The 20,632-nt window shown below is 43.5% G+C and overlaps 1 protein-coding gene across 3 annotated transcripts in view; it reads right to left on the reverse strand.

Moving 5' to 3' along the window:
• Nucleotides 1–425: 425 nt before the first annotated feature.
• ift172 (intraflagellar transport 172) overlaps nucleotides 426–20,632 on the reverse strand; it is a 271,291-nt gene continuing 251,084 nt past the window's right edge. For all 3 annotated transcript variants that reach the window (XM_072557593.1, XM_072557602.1, XM_072557583.1), the window contains 3 exons: nucleotides 19,283–19,436; nucleotides 1,418–1,509; nucleotides 426–665 (listed from right to left, as the gene is read on the reverse strand). In XM_072557593.1, the coding sequence (XP_072413694.1) occupies nucleotides 576–665; nucleotides 1,418–1,509; nucleotides 19,283–19,436 (336 nt within the window). In that variant the 3' untranslated portion in view covers nucleotides 426–575. The remainder of the gene's footprint in view (nucleotides 666–1,417; nucleotides 1,510–19,282; nucleotides 19,437–20,632) is intronic.

The following is a 20,632-nucleotide window of genomic DNA, read 5'->3' on the forward strand; positions in this document are numbered from 1 at the left end:
GTTAGGTGAATTGGCTATAATTGCCCATAGTGTTAGAAGAAGGGGTAAATGTAGGGGAATGGGTCTGGCTGGGTTGCTCTTCGGAGGTGTCTGCGTGGGTTTCCTCCAGGTACTCAGGTTTCATCCCACAGTCCAAAGATGTGCAGGTCAGGTGAATTGGCCATGCTAAATTGCCCCCAGTGCTAGGTGCATTAGTCAGAGGGGTGCGAGTTACTCTTCGGAAGGTCGGTGTGGACTTGCTGGGCTGAAGGGCCTGTTTCCACACTGTGGGGAATCTAATTTGCCAGCTGTAACGTATGACATGTCAAAAATGCAAAGATCAAATAAAAAATTCCAAAACCGATTCCCTATGAACACAAAGAAATTAAGTACAGGTATTTTTTGTGCTACAGAATTGCACATTCAAAATAATCAAGCTTGCACAGTTTCATTTTTAATAGTTTTATTTGTAAGACAATTCTACAAATAAATACACGTCTTCAAAATGGATGAAAATAAAGCAGGTCTATTGATCACATTAAGCTATGGGCTCAGCATAATATCGAAATAGAATACAATTTTATTCTCAGCATTGTTCACTGGAAGGAGAAGCTGGCACTGGGAAGGCCTCCACACCATTGACTAATAAACTTCAACGCATCTTGACACTCTGGGCTATGAGTTGTCTAGAAATAGAATAAAATATTTCTATCAATTAAGTGGATTGACCACCTTTGCCATATGTATAAATCAAGGTATTTAATTTGAATAGAAAGCACTGGGGAAACTTAGCAGGCCTGGTAGCATTTGTAGAGAAAGAAACAGTTAACATTTGAAGTGGAATGACCCTTTGTCAGGCTTGAAATGCTAACTCGGTTTCTTTCTTCAGATACAGCCAGGCCTGATGTTTCCCCAGCAGTTTGTTTTTATTTCAGATTTCCAGCATTTGCAGCTTTGTTCCAATTAAAATTGAATTCTTAATCATTCCTGATTGTTTGCAAGTAACCCTTTGCAAATGATTTTGCCTGATTGTCAACTTCTTGTAAATGTTTTTAAAAATATACACCCAATAATCGTCGACAATTGAAAAAGGTCAAATATGTACTTCCATTGTGAAGTGGTTCTGTGAAGACATTGGCATAGTGATAATGTCACTGGACAAGGAATCTAGACACCCAGTCTATCAATCTGCTGACACAGGTTGAAATCCCACCTTGGCAGCAGTTGGAATGTATACTGAATCAACAACTCTGGAATTGAAAGTTAACTTCAACAAAGGTAACCATGATTGTCATAACACCCCATTTGATTTGCTAATGTCCAGTAGGGAAGGAAATCTGTCGTCCCTACTGTACCTAGCCTAGATGTGATTCCACAAACATAGCAAAGTGGTTGACTCTTAACTGTCTTCTGGGCAATTTAAGAACTTTGCAATTACCTTCACTGCCATAAGAAATTTGTTCCAATCATCTTTATTTGCTGCTTTTCCAGGTCTTTTGAATTCAATCTTGTTACGAAGCACTGGATAACCTAAGTATGCACAAAATAAATTGCATTCAGTATATGAAAAGTGAATTTTGAGGAAATGTTTGTAGATATATCATGACATGTAGAGGGATAAAAGGATTCAGGTTTCTGTATGTTTTTAAGAATTAAATATATTTACCCTATAAAACCAAAAGAGTGGGTATGTGTAGCACTGTGACACTAGGCCATTAAAGTTAGAAGATTAGAGGTTCAATTCTATGTGTTGGCTGACCTCATCCAGGATGGCAACAAACAAATAAAACTAGTCTCTAGATATCTTGGGCTAAGGTGGAGCAAGATCCTTAAAGGATAGCATCTGACTTAGTTGTATTGTCTCCCAGACCAAACACACACAAACAGGTATACTGGGAACACCCTATTATTGGATGCATAACAGAGTAGTTAAAAATCACACATCAGGTTATAGTCTAACAGTTTATTTGGAAGCACTAGCTTTCAAAGCACTGCTGCTTCTTCAGGTGGTTGTGAAGCAGGACTATAAGACACAGAATTTAAAGCAAAAGATTACAGTGGTACAATGATACATTGAACAAACCCAGATTGTTAAGTCTTTCATCTTTTAGAGTGGATTTGCTGATTTTGATTCTTTAATATGTAAATACATTCTCAAGATAATTTGAGGTTTTATAACAAAAGGTGACATCTGACTAAATGTGTGTACACATGCAGAAGAGAGAGATAGAGTGAGTGTGTGTATGTGAGCGTGACTGCACATGAGGGAGTGTGTGTTTGCATGTGTGCAAGCTTGGTAAAGTGTGTGAGTGTCTGTGATGGGGTATAAGCCTGTGAGAGGGTGTGTGCGTGAGTGTGTGGGAGAGGTTTGTGTATGAAAGAGGGTCTGCATGTGTTTGCGTGTGTGTGTGTGTGAAAATGTGTGAGTGAGTGAGTGTGAGAGAGAAGAGAGAGAGAGAGAGAGAGAGAGACAGAAAAAAAAACCTCGAGTCTCCTGTGGTGTGCTTTGAACCCAAGGTCCTGGTTGAGGCCATCACTGGCTACTTTGCATTGTTGCCTGTCCTGAAGTCCACCTTGGAGGTTGGTCACCCGAAGGTCCGAGGCTCGAATGTCCCTGACCGCTGAAGTGATCCCTAACAGGGAGGGAACATCCCTGCCTGGTGATTGTTGTGCGGTGTCCATTTCTCCATTGTTGTAATGTCTGCTCAGTCTCATCAATGTATCACACTTCGGGGCATCCTTGCCAGCAGCCTATGAGATAGACAATGTAGGCCAGGTCACATGAGTACCTGCCGCGTTTACGGTGGGTGGTATCCCCACATGAATTGGTGGTAATCATATCAACACTTTGACACGTATTGCAGTGGTTGCCATGATAGGGTAGTACTGTGTTGTGGTCGATACTGTCCTGAAGGATGGGCGGTTTGTTGCAAACAATGATCTGTTTAAGGTTTGGTGGTTGTTTAAAGGCAAGAAGTGGAGGTGTAGGGAAGGTCTTGATGAGGTGCTCATTCTCATCAATAATGTGTTGCAGACTGCGAAGGACATGGCGTAGTTTTTCAGCTCCCAGGAAGTACTGGACAACGAAGCATACCTTAGAACATAGAACATAGAACATAGAACAATACAGCACAGTACAGGCCCTTTGGCCCTCGATGTTGCACCAATCCAAGCCCACCTAACCTACACTAGCCCACTATCCTCCATATGCCTATCCAATGCCCGTTTAAATGCCTATAAAGAGGGAGAGTCCACCACTGCTACTGGCAGGGCATTCCATGAACTTTAGACTCTCTGAGTAAAGAATCTACCCCTAATATCTGTCCTATACCTACCACCTCTTAATTTAAAGCTATGCCCCCTCATAATAGCTGACTCCATACGTGGAAAAAGGTTCTCATGGTCAACCCTATCAAAACCCCTAATCATCTTGTACACCTCTATCAAGTCACCCCTAAACCTTCTTTTCTCTAATGAAAACAGCCCCAAATGCCTCAGCTTTTCCTCATACGATCTTCCTACCATACCAGGCAATATCCTGGTAAACCTCCTCTGCACCCGCTCCAGTGCCTCCACATCCTTCCTATAGTATGGACCAAAACTGCACACAATACTCCAGATGCGGCCGCACCAGAGTCTTATACAACTGCAACATGACCTCAGGACTCCAGAACCCAATTCCTCTACCAATAAAAGCCAGTCCGCCATATGCCTTCTTCACCGCACTATTTACCTGGGTGGCAACTTTCAGAGATCTGTGTATATGGACACCAAGATCCCTCTGCTCATCCACACTACCAAGTATCCAACCATTAGCCCAGTACCCCATCTTTTTGTTACTCATACCAAAGTGAATCACCTCACACTTAGCTACATTGAACTCCATTTGCCACCAGCTCTGCAGCTTATCTATATCCTGCTGGAACCTGACACATCCTTCCTCACTGTCAACAACTCCACCGACTTTCGTATCATCCGCAAACTTGCTCACCCAACCTTCTAGCCCCTCCTCCAGGTCATTTATAAAAATGACAAACAGAAATGGTCCCAAAACAGATCCTTGCGGAACACCGCTAGTAACTGCACTCCAAGATGAACCTTTACCATCAACTACGACCCTCTGTCTTCTTCCAGCCAGCCAATTCCTAATCCAAACCTCCAACTCACCCTCAATGCCATACCTCCGTATTTTTTGCAGTAGCCTACCATGGGGAACCTTATCAAAACGCCTTACTAAAATCCATATACAACACATCTACCACTTTACCCTCGTCCACCTCCTTAGTCACCTTCTCAAAGAATTCAATAAGGTTTGTGAGGCACGACCTGCCCTTCACAAAACCATGCTGACTATCCTTGATCACATTATTCCTATCCAGATGTTCATAAATCCTATCCCTTACAATTCTCTCTAAGACTTTGCCCACAACAGAAGTGAGACTCACCAGCCTATAGTTACTAAGGTTATCTCTACTCCCCTTCTTGAACAAGGGAACCACATTTGCTATCCTCCAGTCTTCTGGCACTATTCCTGTAGACAGCGAGGAAATAAAAATCAAAGACAATGGCTCTGCAATCTCCTCCCTTGCTTCCCAGAGAATCCTAGGATAAATGCCATCTGGCCCAGGGGACTTATCTATTTTCATCCTTTCCAGAATTTCCAACACCTCTTCCCTACATACCTCAAAGCCGTCCATTCTAATTAATTGTGACTCAGTATTCACATCGGCAACAATGTCCTGTTCCTGAGTGAATACTGACGAAAAGTATTCATTCAGTGTCTCCCCAATCTCTTCAGCCTCCACACGCAACTTCCCACTACTATCCTTGACTGGACCTATTCCTACCCTAGTTATTCTTTTATTCCTGATATACCTGTAGAAAGCCTTTGGGTTTCCCCTAATCCTACCAACTAAGGACTTTTCATGTCCCCTCCTTGCTGCTCTTAGCTCTCTCTTTAGATCCTTCCTGGCTACCTTATAACTCTCAATCGCCCCAATTGAACCTTCACGCCTCATCTTTACATAGGCCGCCCTCTTCCCTTTTACAAGGGATTCCAATTCCTTATTAAACAACGGCTCCCTCACACGACCCTTTCCTCCCTGCCTGACAGGTACATATTTATCAAGGACACTCAATAGTTGCTCCTTGAACAAGCTCCACATATCAATTGCGCCCTTGCCTTGAAGCCTACATTTCCAAGCCACGCATCCTAAGTCATGCCTCACCGCATCATAATTTCCCTGCCCCCAGCTATAACTCTTGCCATGCAATGCACACTTATCCCTCTCCATCACTAGAGTAAAAGTCACCGAATTGTGGTCACTGTCCCCAAAGTGCTCACCTACCTCCAATTCTAACACCTGGCCTGGTTCGTTACCCAGAACCAAATCCAGTATGGCCTCACCTCTTGTTGGCCTGTCTACATATTGTGTCAGGAAACCCTCCTGCACACATTGTACAAACACCGACCCATCTAACAAACTCGAGCTATAGCTTTCCCAGTCAATATCAGGAAAGTTAAAATCCCCAATTAACAACCACCCTATTACTTTCAACTCTTCTCCTGAATCATCCTCGCAATCCTTTCTTCTACGTCTCTAGGACTATTAGGAGGCCTGTAGAAAACTCCTATCAGGGTGGCCTCACCTTTCCTATTCCTAACCTCAGCCCAAACTACCTCAGATGGCGAGTCTTCATCCATCGTCCTTTCCACCGCTGTAATACTATCTTTGACAAGCAATGCCACACCTCCCCCTCTTTTACCCCCACCTCTGACCCTACTAAAACATTTAAACCCTGGAACCTGCAACAGCCAATCCTGTCCCTGTTCTACCCATGTCTCCGTAATAGCCACAACATCGAAATCCCAGGTACCAACCCACGCTGCAAGTTCATCTACCTTATTTCGTATACTTCTTGCATTGAAGTATACACACTTCAAGCCACTTTCCTGTTTATAGGCAACCTCCTTTGAGATTGATGCCATGTTCCTAACCTCCCTACACTCCAGATCCTGCACCCTAAAGCTACAGTCTAGGTTCTCATGCCCCTGCAGAGTTAGTTTAACCCCCCCCCCCCCCCCCCCCCAAAGAGCACTAGCAAATCTCCCCCCAAGGATACTGGTGCCCCTCAGATTCAGGTGTAGACCATCATGTTTATAGAGGTCCCACCTTCCCCAGAAAGAACCCCAGTTATCCAGAAACCGGAATCCCTCCCTCCTGCACCATCCCTGTAGCCACGCATTTAACTGTTCTCTCTCCCTATTCCTCGACTCTCTATCACGTGGCACGGGTAACAAACCAGAGACAACAACTCTGTTTGTTCTAACTCTGAGCTTCCAACCTAGCTCCCTAAAAGCCTGTCTAACATCCTCAGCACTCCTCCTACCCATGTCGTTGGTGCCAATGTGGACCATGACTTCGGGCTGCTCTCCCTCCCCCTTAAGGACCCAGAAAACATGATCAGAGACGTCACGTACCCTTGTACCTGGGAGGCAACATACCAAACGTGAGTCTCTCTCGCCCCCACAAATCTGTGCCCCGAACTATCGAGTCCCCAATAACTATTGCTCTGCTCTTCTCCACCCTTCCCTTCTGAGCAATGGGGACAGGCTCCGTGCCAGAGGCCTGAACCCCATTGCTTACCCCTGCTTATCCAAAACGGTATACTTGTTCTTGAGGGGAACGGCCACAGGGGGTCCCTGCGCTGGCTGCTTCCTCCCAGTCCCCCTCACTGTCACCCATCTGTCTGTAATCTTTGGAGTTACTACTTCCCTAAAGCTCCGCTCTATGACCCCCTCTGCCTCCCGAATGATCCTAAGTTCATTCAACTCCAGCTCCAGTTCCTTAACACGGTCTTGGAGGAGCTGGAGATGGGTGCACTTCCTGCAAGTGTAGTCAGCAGGGACGACCATGGCATCCCTCACCTCAAACATGTTGCAAGAGGAACATTGCACTGCCTTCACTGCCATCCCTCTAAAAGTAACCTTTAAAAAAAAACTGGGTCTAAAGAAAAGAACAAGCAAAATGCAGCACTTACCTACTTACCATAACGGGTCTTATTATTAGGTTAGAGGAGGAGGGCGGGTGGGAGGCACTACCTCTGTAGCGCCTCGGGTTCCTCTCCTGCGCGCTTTTATAGGGGAAAAAAAAACCTACCCAGGTAAGCTTACGCTCCACCAGCTTTCGGGTCCCGGCTGCCCCTCTGGTCTTCCTCACTTCCCCATGCTGCACCCGCTCTTTCTGTGAAGGAAAAAAAACACCGCTGCCCGCTACCGGCAAGTAATTTTAAAACAAACTGTCTTACCTTAGCTGTAGCCTTCCGGGATCGTTTAAACTCGGCTGCTGCTCGCACTCAAAATGACTGTTGGCATTGAAGGGTGAGTATTTATACTCACGGCTTTCCTTCCCGGCTGCCCCTCTGGTCATCGTCACTTCCCCCTGCTGCTCCCGCTCTTTCTTAGCTGTAGCCTTCCGGGTTCGTTTAAACTCAGCTGCTGCTCGCACTCAAAACCAAAACCTTCTTGCATTTAAACAACTACCAAACCTTAAACAGATCACTGTTTGCAGCAAACTGCCCAGGCTTCAGGATAACGTTGACCACAACACCATACTGCCTTGCAAGGCAACCACTGCAAGACGGATACCACCATTACACATAAGGACACCACCCACCATGTACATGGCAAGTAATCATGTGACTCAGCCTATGTTGTCTATCTCATACCTTGGGGCATCCTTGTCTGTAGTGTATGATATATTGATGAGACTAAGCAGGCTCTACGATGATGAATGGGCACCATGCAACAATCACCAGGCTGGCGTGTACCCTCCCAGACAGAACACCAGCGATCAGGGACATTCAGGCCTCTGACCTTCAGGTGACAAATCTCCAAGGCCGACTTCAGGACAGGCAACAACGCAAAGTGGCCGAGCAGAGCCAAGTTCAGTACCCATGAGGATGGCCTCAACCAGGATCTTGGGTTCATGTCACACTACAGGAGACCTACTGCACTATACAGTCTCTCGCTCTCTAGTGTGCACACACACACACACACACACACACACACACACACACACACACACACAATCTTTCATACACGCACACATACACCTTCCACACTTTCACCCTCTCACAGGCTTATACCTGATCACACTCACACACACACACTTTACCAAGCTTGCACATATGCAAACTCTGTCACATGCACTCATGCTCACATTCTCACACTCACATGCACACACTCTGTCTTTCTCTACTGCACGCACACACACATATACACTTATGGAGTGAATTTGTTTTGCAGATACATTCTATTTTGCTCAAAAAATGCAGAACCTGCAAGCAGTCAAAGCATGTAATATTTGTAATTCGACTTTGGAAATAGAATCAGTCTGACTCAAAATTGGGATACAGATAGACTCTAACCTCACACCTTTAAGATATTGTCTGAGCTCAGGTGTCACCTTTTGTTACAAAACCTTAAATTATCTTGAGAATGTGACTTCAAAGAAGTTATGGGATTTAAAGAACCAAAACCAGTAAATCCATTCTAAAAGATGAAAGACTTAACAATCTAGGTTTGTTCAATGTATCATTGTACCACTGTAATCTTTTGCTATAAATTCTGTGTCTTATTGTCCTGCTCCACAACCACCTGAAGAAGAAGCAGTGCTTTGAAAGCTAGTGTTTCGAAATAAATCTGTTGGACTATAACCTGGTGTTGCGTGATTTTTAAGTTTGTCCACCCTAGTCCAACACTGGCTCCTCCAAATCATAACAGAATAGTGTTACTGCTTCCCAGAGATATAATATGTATTCTAGAGAAATGAAAAGATACAGGCGTACAGTAATTTTGAAAAAGACTAGAAAAAGATGGTTGCCATCATCATTGTTGTCACCAAGAAGCAAGAACCTAAGGGCAAGGTTACGGTGGAATCAATTAATCATCCATCATACTATTCACTTTATACTGACATCCACTAACATATATTGACCATTCAATTCCAAAACATTTTTGGAACAGAGACACAAGTCTAGTTTTGAATATATACATGATCTACTTTAAATTATAAGGCAAAAAAAAAGGAACTATGAAACATGAATAATCCAATTAGGCCCAATTCCTCTGAGGGATGTATGCAATTCACATAAAAGACTCTGCTCAACTCACCAGTAAGATGATCAACTACATGTAATCATTGAAACATACAAAGCTTTATGAAGTTGTTTTCCTGATCCCTTTTCTAATAAATCACAGTTCCAAATAATAATCAAATTCTACCCAGATGCAACAAAACTAAGTTTGTTGAATGCTACAGGTGAATCATCCCGTACTCCAGCAATACCAATTCCATAGATAATCTAAATTTATCCCTATTCTTATAATCATGGTGCACGAGTACATGTTGGTCATGAGTAACCATATTTGCGAGGATGTTCGTGAGCATGCTCAAAGTCAGCATCCACCATATATATGCAGAATGGCAGATCATGACATTAGTCACCAATCATGTATTGCAACCAAAAGGAATTCTACGCCCTCAATGTCCAGTGGTGTCTGCCCATACAAAATGAACCATGAAAGTCAATGTCTAGTACCCGAACAGCAGTCATGACAACTTCAAATTTGAGGGATTAATACAGGAGACAGAAAATAGAACAAAGAACAAGACAGCTCAGGAACAGGCCCTTTCTGCCCAGAAACACTGCACTGACTCAAGATGCCTTTCTAAACCTCAAATCTTTTGCCTCTACATGGTCCATATCCCTCTATTCCCTGCCTACTCGTATCTATCAAAATGTTCAAAGACATTGATTATTCTGAACCCAAAAATAATCTAATGATTGATTGTAGAATAGATAAACCTGAAGATTAAAACACTTTTGGCCAAGTTGAGGGAGATTTGACTGAAGTCATTTGGAAGTATAGGCCCTCCTGGAAAAAAAGAATATGCTCAGAGCAATTAAGGAAATATATTACTTCACTGAATGGGTGCAGTTTGTGAAAATTCCAGGCCAGTTTGAGTGGAGCTCTGAAGATATTAAAAGACTGAGAAAGTCAAAGCTCTCAAATTGTGTAGTTCATGGGACTGCAATTGAGAAAAGGCAGGTAAGTCAAACCTCTCGATTTCATAGGGAAAAAATGTTTGTGTTTTTGAGTTAATATAAAGTGATGGCGTTGGGGAATAGATAAGAATTTGTTTGTCTTGTATCTTGAAAGTTTTCAAACTATGTCTTGTTTTATTTCCTTTGTGAGATAAAGTTATGTTTGATTGTTAAAGCAAAATCTGCAACATTGTGTGCTCATATTTTCACAAAACGACCATCACGTTACTCGGAAAAGAACAAAATACGATTTATCAAGCTGAATTTTATTCTGGGATCTTATTTGTCACTTGTAACATGAGCTGGGTTGCAACTAACATACAAATGCAAGGGCAACAAGCATACAATGAAAGCCATACTGCCATACAAAGTATGATAAAATGGACCATTGGCATAAGACCATAAGGCAAAGGAGAAGAAATAGGCGTTTCAGCCCACTGAGTCTGCTCTGCCATTCAATCATGGCTGATGTGTTTCTCAACCTCCTGACTTTCTCCTATAACCCTTGAGTCCCATACCAATCAAAAAAATGATCTCTGCCCTAAATACACTCAATGACTTACCTTCACAGCCCTTTATAGTAACATGTTCGACAGATTAACTACCTCATGGCTGAAGAAATTCCTCCTCATCTCGGTTCTAAAGGGTCGTCCCCTCACTCTGAGGCAGTGTCTCTTAATATCTCTAGTGGAAACATCTTCTCGATGTCCACTCTATCTAGGCCTCTCTGCATTCTGTAAGTTTGAAACAGATCCTCCCCATATCTTTCTAAACTCCATTAAGCACAGATCCAGAGTCCTCAATTGGTTCTCATATGAGAAGCCCTTCGGGCCCAGGTTCATTCTTGTAAACCTCCCCTGGACACTCTCCAAGGGCAACACACCTGGACCTTAGACAAGGGGCCTAAAACTGCTCACAATATTCCAAATGCAGTCTGATCAGAACCTACAGAGCTTCAGCAGTACATATCTGTTCTGTATTCTAGCCCTCTCAAAATGACTGCCGATATTGCAACTGTTATGAAATTGAAAGTGTGTATGGTCACTTTAAGAAAGAAGGGCCTTTTTTGAGTTGAGAGATTGTGACGGCACATGTGACGAGATGACAAGTGCAGAGAGTGCTGAGAATTGATAAAATGTAACAATCAGCTTGGGGTTGTGTTTTGATGTTTGAATTTGACCATTAATTTAAATTATGCCCAGGAAACCAAAATCAATTGAATATGAATTTTATTGTATTGACAACATTGGACTAATGAGAGGGTACGATGTTGGGGTTAAAAAGGGAAGGGCAGTTTGGAAGTTAGTCACAGCAAACAGCCATCTGAAGAAATAGACATCATGCTCTCAACAGAAATCTCTCAGAAGGCAACATCCATGAAAGATACCAAGAAACTGTATACAAAGACACTCGCAGAAAAAAAAATAAGACGACGACTCAGGGAAAAGTTAGCAGAATCGGAAGGATGTGAGGAAACAGCAGAATCGAAAGGACAGAAGGAAGGCAGCATTAAAGACTATATTGATTTTGAAAGATTAAGTTGATTTAATGGGAGAAAGTGAGGACTGCAAATGCTGGAGATCAGAGTCAAAACGTGTGGCGCTGGAAAAGCACAGCAGATCAGACAGTATCTGAGGAGCAGAAGAGTTGATATTTTGGGCATAAGCCCTTCATCACGAATGTCTCGGGGGGGGGGGGGCAAAGGGGCTGAAAGATACATGGGAGGGGATGAGGTTGGGGGAAAGGTAACTTGGAGGGTGATAGGTGATGGTGATAGGTTGGACTGGAGGGTGGAACGGATGGGTGGGAAGGAAGATGGCAGGTAGGACAGTTCAAGAAGATGGTACTGAGTTGGAGGATTGGATCTGGGATAAGGTGGGGGGGAGGGGAGATGAGGAAACTGGTGAAATCGACATTGATGTTTAATAATTGTGTTATTGGAGCAGCATTTTAATAGAGTTGGGGTCAGATAGTAAATTAGTTAAGAAAAAAGGGGGCTCAAATTTGTTAATAGTTTTTGTTCAGTTCAGTATGAAAATAAATTGTTATTTTTTTTCTTTAAACAGTGGAAATCAGAAGTTTTCTTTAACTCACTAACACTTTTAGCAGATTTTAGCACCACTTCTGGCACCTCCGAGGTGCCAGGGTTCGTGATGTCTCTCATCATGCTTTTGGAATCCTTGAGGGGGAGGAGGAGCAGCCCCAATCATGATCTAAATGGGCACCAACGACATAGGTAGGAAGAAAGATAGAGATGTAAGGCAGAAATTCAGGGAGCTAGGGTGCAAGCTTAAAATTAGGTCAAACAGAGTTGTTATCTCTGGTTTGTTGCCTGCGCTAGCAAGGCGAGGAATAGGGAAAGAGAGGAGTTGAACACATGGCTACAGGGATGGTGCAGGAGGGAGGGTTTTGGATTCCTAGATAATTGGGGCTCTTTCTGGGGTAGGTGGGACCTTTACAAACAGGATGGTCTTCACCTGAACCAGAAGGGTACCAATATCCTGTGGGGAAATTTGCCAATGCTCTCTGGGTGGGTTTAAACTAATTTGGCAGGGGCATGGGAACCCAAATTGTAGGTCGAGTATACAGAAGGTCGAAAGTAGTGAGGTCCAAAATAGGGATTCAAGGTTGTACGAGAGCACCAGCAAGGAAGACGTTGGTTTGAAGTGTGTCTACTTTAACACCCGGAGCATCCAGAATACGGTGGGTGAACTTGCAGCATGGGTCGGTACCTGGGATTTTGACGTTGTGACCATTTTGGAGACATCAGTGGAGCTGGAACAGGAATGGTTGTTGCAGGTTCCAGGATTTCGATGTTTCAGTAGGAACAGAGAAGATGGTAAAAGATTGTTGGATGGGGGGGGGGAGAAAGGGGAGGTGTGGTGGTGGTGATGTGGGTCATTGTTAATCAAGGACAGTTTTACAGTTGCAGTTTGAGGACTCATCTACTGAGATAGAATGGGCTGAGGTTAGAAACAGGAACGGAGAGGTCACCCTGTTGGGAGTTTTCTATAACTTCCAATTGGTTCCAGAGGTGTAGAGGAAAGGATAGCAAAGATAATTCTAGATAAGAGCGATAGCAACAGAGTAGTTGTTACGGGGACATTTAACTTTCCAAATCAAATATGGGAATACTATAGTTCAAGTACTTTAGATGGGTCAGTTTTTGTCCGAAGTGTGCAGGAACATTTCCTGACACAGTATGTAAACAGGCCAACAAAGAGTGAAGCCACATTAGATTTGGTACTGGGTAACAAACACAGCCAGGTGTTAGATTTGGAGGTAGGTGAGCACTTTGGTGATAGTGACCACAATCTGGTTATGTTTACTTTAGTGATAGAAAGGGATAGGTATATACTGCAGGGCAAGAGTTATAGTTGGGAGAAAGGCAATTACGATGCATGATTTAGATTGCGTCGTATGGGGAAGGAAACTGCAAGGGATGGGCACAATTGAAATGTGGAGCTTATTCAAGGAACAGCTACTGCGTGTCCTTGATAAGTATGTACCTGTCAGGCAGGGAGGAAGATGTCAAGCGCGGGAGCTGTGGTTTATGAAGGAAGTTGAACCTCTTGTCAAGGGGAAGAAGGCGGCTTATGTTAGGATGAGATGTGAAGGCTCAGTTAGGGCGATTGAGAGTTACAAGTTAGCCAGGAAAGACCAAAAGAAAGAGTTAAGAAGAGCCAGGAGGGGACACTGGCATATAGGATCAAGGAAAACCCTAAGGTTTTCAGGAATAAAAAAATGACTAGAGTAAGATTAGGGCCAATCAATGATAGGAGTGGAAAGTAGTGCATGGAGTCAGAGGAGATAGGGGAAGTGCTAAAGCAATACTTTTCGTCAGTATTCACACTAGAAAAAGACAATGTTGGCGAAGAGAATACGGAGATCGAGGCTACTAGACTAGATGGGATTGAAGTTCACAAGGAGGTGTTAGCAATTCTGGAAAGTGTAAAAATAGATAAATCCTCTGGGCTGGATGAGATTTATCCCAGGACTCTCTGGGAAGCCAGGGGGGAGATTGCAGAGGCTTTGGCTTTGATCTTTATGTTGTCATTGTTTATAGGATTACTGCCAGAAGACTGGAGGATAGCAAATGTTGTTGCCTTGTTCAAGAAGGGTAGTAGAGACAACCCTGATAATTACGGACCAGTGAGCCTTACTTCAATTGTGGGTAAAGTGTCGGGAAAGGTTATAAGAGATAGGGTTTATAGTCATCTAGAAAGAAATAAGTTGATTTAGGGATAGTCAACTCAGTTTTGTGAAGGGTAGGTCGTGCCTCACAAACCTTATTGAGTTCTTTGAGAAAGTGACCAAACAGTTGGATGAGGGTAAAGTGGTTGATGTGGTGAATATGGATTTCAGTAAGGTGTTTGATAAGGTTCCCCATGGTAGGCTATTGCACAAAATAGGGAGGCAGGGGATTGAGGGAGATTTAGCAATTTGGATTAGAAATTGGTGAGCTGAAAGAAGACAGAGGGTGTGGTTAGTGAGAAATGTTCATCCTGGAGTTCAGTTACTAGTGGTGTACCACACAGATTTGTTTTGGGGCCATTGCTGTTTGTCGTTTTTATAAATGACCTGGAGGAGGGTGTAGAAGGATGGGTTAGTAAATTTGTGGATGAGGCTAAGGTCAGTAGAGTTGTGGGTAGTGCTGAAGGATATTGTAGGTTACAGAGGGACATAGATAAGTTGCAGAGCTGGGCTAAGAGGTGGCAAATGGAGTTTAATGTGGACAAGTGTGAGGTGATTCACTTTGGAAGGAGCAACAGGAATAAAGAGAACTGGGCTAATGGTAAGATTCCTGCTAGTGTAGATGAGCAGAGGGATCTCAGTGTTCATGTATATAGATCCCTGAAAGCTGTCAGCCAGGTTGATAAGGTTGTTAAGAAGGCATACAGTGTGTACATTAATAGAGGGATTGAGTTTCGGAACAGCTGCAGCTCTCTGGTGTAGTCGCACTTGGAGAATTGCATACAGTTCTGGTAACTGCGTCATAGGAAGGATGTGGAAGCTTTGGAAAGGTTTCAGAGGAGATTTACTAGGATGTTGTCTGGTATGAAGGGTAAGTCTTATGAGGAAAAGCTGAGGGACTTGAGGCTGTTTTGTTGGAGAGAAGAAGGTTGAGAGGTGACTTAAGATAATCAGAGGGTTAGATAGGATGGATAGTGAGAGCCTTGTTCCTCGGATGGTGATGGCTACCACGAGGAGGTATAGTTTTTGACTGAGGGGTGATAGATATAGGACAGATGCCAGAGGTAGTTTCTTTACTCAGATGGTAGTAGGGGCGTGGAATGCACTGCCTGCAATAATAGTAGACTCGCCAACTTTATGGGCATTTAAATGGTCATTGGATAAACATATGGATGAAAAAGGAACATCATAGGTTAGATGGACTTCAGATTGGTTTCACAGGTCAGCGCCTTATAGTGCTGTAATTTCTATTTTCTATTATGAGGCAAGGCAAGCCTTTCTGGCATGTGAGTTTTATTTAGCAGAGAGGTTTGATGTCTATGTTCTAACACATTTGAACCTGCATATTAACCTTAAGAGAATCTTGAACAAGGAGTCATAAGCCCCTTTGTGCTTTAATTTCTGTAAGCCTTCCCCACTTAGAAAATAGTCTATGCCCCATTCTTCCTACAAAACAGCATGACCTCACACTATGACACAATGTCTTCCATCTGCCACTTCTTTGCCCAATCTCCTAGCCTATCGAAGTTCTTCAGCAACCTCCCACTTCTTCATCACTACCTCTCCATCCATCTATATTTATGTCATCTGCAAAATTTAGCAACAATGACCACAGTTCTTTTGTCTGGGTCATTAATGTATAATGTGAATTGATGTGATCCTGACACAGATCTCTGCAGAACTCTGAGTCACTGGCTGCTATCCTGAGAAAAACTCCTTTATCCCTATATTCTGCCTTCTGCCAGTGAGCTAATCCCACTAGCAATGCCAATACCTTGCCTCCAAGATCATGCATTCTTACCTTATTTAACAGGCTCCTGTGTGGCACCTTGTCAAAGGCCTTCTAGAAATCCAAACAGGTCACATCCACTGGCTCTCCTTTGTCTAACTTGCTTGTTACCACCTCAAAGAATTCTAACAGATTTGTCAGTTATTACTGTCCCCCGATGAATTTGTGCTGATTCTGCACTATTCTACCATTCAGTTCCAATTACTCTAAAATCTAACCAACAAACGAGGTCAGGGCTAACTGGTCTACTGTTTCCTGTCTTCTGCTTCCCTCCTTCTGAAACAGGGGTATTAAATTAGCCAATTTCCAGTCCTCTGGGAACCCCTCAGTCTTTAGTGATTCCTGAAAGATTACCACAAATGCTTCCATCACCAATGCATGCTGGTACAACCATTCAATATCTTGGAAGCCTGCAGAACTTAGTGCATGTGCCGAGAGTTGAGGCAGTCTGCCCTATATTGCACACATTTGCTAAATAGAGATGTCATCTGTAACAGTGATATGATAAGCAGCTGGGGAGAGGGATGAGGAAGGATAGGAAGGAGAAAGGAACACAGACAGTTCCTTTTTGGCAGTCGTCCATGAATAAATCATGCAGCTATAACTGTGCTAAAGCAACCTCCAACTGCCATGATCGACAGTCCCAAATTTTACATTCCTTCTGTTAGTAATGTCTGCTCAGGCAAATTCCAACCAAAGTTATAAATCACACTATGCTGTTAAATGCAAAATATCAACTAATCACTCCTGCACACTTCCTAAATAGAGTCACAGAGTCATAGAGACATACAGCATGGAAACAGACCCTTCGGTCCAACCAGTCTATGCCAACCAGATATCCCAACCCAATCTAGCCTCACCTGCCAGCACCCGGCCCATATCCCTCCAAACCCTTCCTATTCATATACCTATCCAAGTGCCTCTTAAATGTTGCAATTGTACCAGCCTCCACCACTTCCTCTGGCAGCTCATTCCATGCACGTGTCACGCTCTGTGTGAAAAAGCTGCCCCTTAGGTCTTTTTTATTTCTTTCCCCTCTCACCCTAAACCTATGCCCTCTAGTTCTGGACTCCCCGACCCCAGGGAAAAGACTTTGTCTATTTTTCCTTTCGATGCCCCTCATGATTTTGTAAACCTCTATAAGGTCACCCCTCAACCTCTGACGTTCCAGGGAAAACAGCCCCAGCCTGTTCAGCCTCTCCCTATAGCTCAAATCCTTCAACCCTGGCAATATCCTTGTAAATCTTTTCTGAACCCTTACAAGTTTCACAACATCTTTCCGATAGGAAGGAGACCAGAATTGCACGCATTATTCCAACCTTACCAATGTCCTCCACAGCTGCAACATGACCTCTCAACTCCTGTACTCAATACTCTGACCAATAAAAGAAAGCATACCAAATGCCTTCTTCACTATCCTTTCTCCCTGCGATTCCACTTTCAAGGAGCTATGAACCTGCACTCCAAGGTTTTTGTTCAGCAACACGCCCTAGGACCTTACTATTAAGGTGTATAAGTCCTTCTAACATTTGCTTTCCCAAAATGCAGCACCTTGCATTTATCTGAATTAAACTCGACCTGCACTTTCTTAGCCCATTGGCCCATCTGGTCAAAATCCTGCTGTAATCGCTGTTCACTACACCTCCAATTTTGGTGTCATCTGCAAACTTACTAACTTATGCTCGCATCCAAATCATTTATGTAAATGACAAAAAGTAGAGGGCCCAGCACCGATCCTTGCGGCGCTCCACTGGTCACAGGCCTCCAGTCTGAAAAACAACTCTCCACCACCACCCTCTGTCTTCTACCTTTGAACCATTTCTGTATCCAAATGGCTAGTTCTCCCTGTATTCCGTGAGATCTAATCTTGCTAACCAATCTCCCATGGGGAACCTTGTCAAATGACTTATTGAAGTCCATATAGATCACATACATATGTGCTCTGCCATCATCAATCCTCTTTGTTACTTCTTCAAAAAACTCAATCAAGTTTGTGAGACATGATTTCCCACGCACAAAGCCATGTTGACTATCCCTAATTAGTCCTTGCCTTTCCAAATACATATATATTCTGTCCCTCAGGATTCCCTCCAACAACTTGCCCACCACTGACGTCAGGCTCACTAGCCTATAGTTCCCTGGCTTGTCCTTACCACCCTTCTTAAACAGTGGCACCACGTTAGCCAACCTCTAGTCTTTCGGCACCTCACCTGTGACTATCGAAGATACAAATAACTCAGCAAGAGGCCCAGCATGCTTATTTTCTATGCGTCTTTTTGTGTCCTAGTTCTCTTGTACTACATTTGCCACATCCCATGGCTGCAACAAAGCTCATGGACAGCTGCTGAATTTCAGTGTAGAGAGAGAGAGGGACAAAGAGAGAAAGAAAGCTGAGTGTAACATTCGGGGTTCTGCAGAGTGGCAGGGCTGGGAACTTAAATGCTATCATCCTGAGAATGACCACAGGTTAAGTTTCAGGGATACACTTTAACTTCTTTCTGGCACCTCAACATGTCTGAAAAACAGATTGCTGGTCTGCTGTGTCACTCTCCAAAAATCTTTGGACACTGAAGCTGAGCTTTCAATAACAGTGAGTTTGCAGAGCAGTAAGCTAGCCATGTAGTACAGAAGTCTGAGTCAGCATTGCAGTATTGGGTGGCTCCTATTTTTGTTACAATGGAAGCTGATACATTGACTATGAAGTGCTGCACTATGGCATTATACCATTATTAGCATTCACTGCATGCTGCTAAATAATGTCAATTAGCAGTATGCAGCATGAAACCGGCAAGCTGCCTGCTTCACAATCACTGGGTATGGGTCAATCCTGCACCATGATCCACTTTGCTGAAACAATTTAGTCTCAACTAGTCTTGCTTGTGTACTGACTATTGGCACTGGCAGGTGTGCAGCATCTTACCCAAGCTGTTATACATTTTATGGTATAAACCTGAAAACATTAGCAAATTACATAAATAAGAATGTCAAAATTCACTAGTTCATACGAGTGAAGGCAAAATTGACATTATTGAGACAGAATAGACTTTGACCAAGTTTTCAACCTAGGTTAGAAACAGCCAAGGATTGATCAATGGCTATAGAAGAGTAACTTATTGCTCCACTTCTCTTCATTATCATCCTTGACATTAATGAGACATGCAACTAACTATTCTTAGTTACTAGCTATTCTTAGCATATAGTAACAAATACCTGTTATTAGACAAGGAAGAGAGTGGATCCCAGTATTTACAGCCAACAAAGAGGCTTCATAAGTATCTCTTTCATCTGTCGGTAGGACCTGCTCAACTCGTTGGTCCATTGACACAGTGAGAACCCAGTCCCTAATTTCCTCACGTTTATCATCCTGTGTTAAAAAAAAAGAGAATTCAAATACTTTTTTAATGCAAGGAACTGTGAAATTAATCATTTACATTTTCCTGAAAATAAGTTCAGAAAACCTCAGCATTCATTTCTGATCAGCTGCAGTTGGCTCAGAACATCAGGGCGGCACGGTGCTGTGAGGCATCAGTTAGCACCGATGCCTCACAGCACCAGAGACCTGGGTTCAATTCCCACCTCGGGCAACTGTTTGTGTGGAGTTTGCACATTCTCCCCGTATCAGCATGGGTTTCCTCCGGGTGCTCCGGTTTCCTCCCACAGTCCAAAGATGTGCAGGTTAGGTAAATTGGCCATGCTAAATTGTCCATAGCATTCTGTGTAGGGGAATGGGTCTGGGTGGGCTCCTCTTTGGAGGATCGGTGTGGACTTGTTGGGCCAAAGGGCCTGCTTCACAATGTAAGTAATCTAATCTAACATCAGTTAATTGAAAAACAAAATTTGCTTGGTCATGTGCAACTGAAGTTGCAGCTACAGGGGAACCTCGATTATCTGAACGAGATGGGTGGGCACTATTTCGTTTGGATAATTGATTATTCGGTTAATTGATTAAATGCCTTTCCTCTGGTGCTCAGAGTTTTTAAAGTCTGCTCCCGTTCAGGAGACTACTGCAGCTTACAGCGTGCGAGCCCCCGCCCTCATCTAACACCGCCCCACCTCCAACCCCGTGCAACACTGCCCCCCTCCCTCAACCCCGTCCAACACACGCCCCCATCCAATACCACCTCCCTCCCCCGCCAACTTACTAATGTTCACATCCAAATTATATATATAAATGGTGAAAAGCAGTTGATCCAGCACCGATCCTTGTGGCACACCACCGGTCGCAGGTCTCCAGTCTGACAAGCAACCTCCACCACCACCCTCTGTCTTCTGCCTTCAAGCCAGTTCTGTACCCAAATGGCTAGTTCTCTGTGTTCCATGTGATCTAACCTTGCTTACCAGTCTACCTTGCTGAATGCCTTCCTGAAGTCCATACAGATCACATCTACCGCTCTGCCTTCATCAATCCTCTGTGTTACTTCTTAAAAAAACTCAGTTAGTGAGACATGATTTCCCAATCTCAAAGCCATGTTGACTATCCCTAATCAGTCTTGCTTTTATATATATATATATATATGTAAACATATGTAATCTTGTCCCTCAGGATTCCCTCCAACAACT

Source organism: Chiloscyllium punctatum, chromosome 3 (assembly GCF_047496795.1).
Source record: "Chiloscyllium punctatum isolate Juve2018m chromosome 3, sChiPun1.3, whole genome shotgun sequence".
NCBI lineage: Eukaryota > Metazoa > Chordata > Chondrichthyes > Orectolobiformes > Hemiscylliidae > Chiloscyllium > Chiloscyllium punctatum.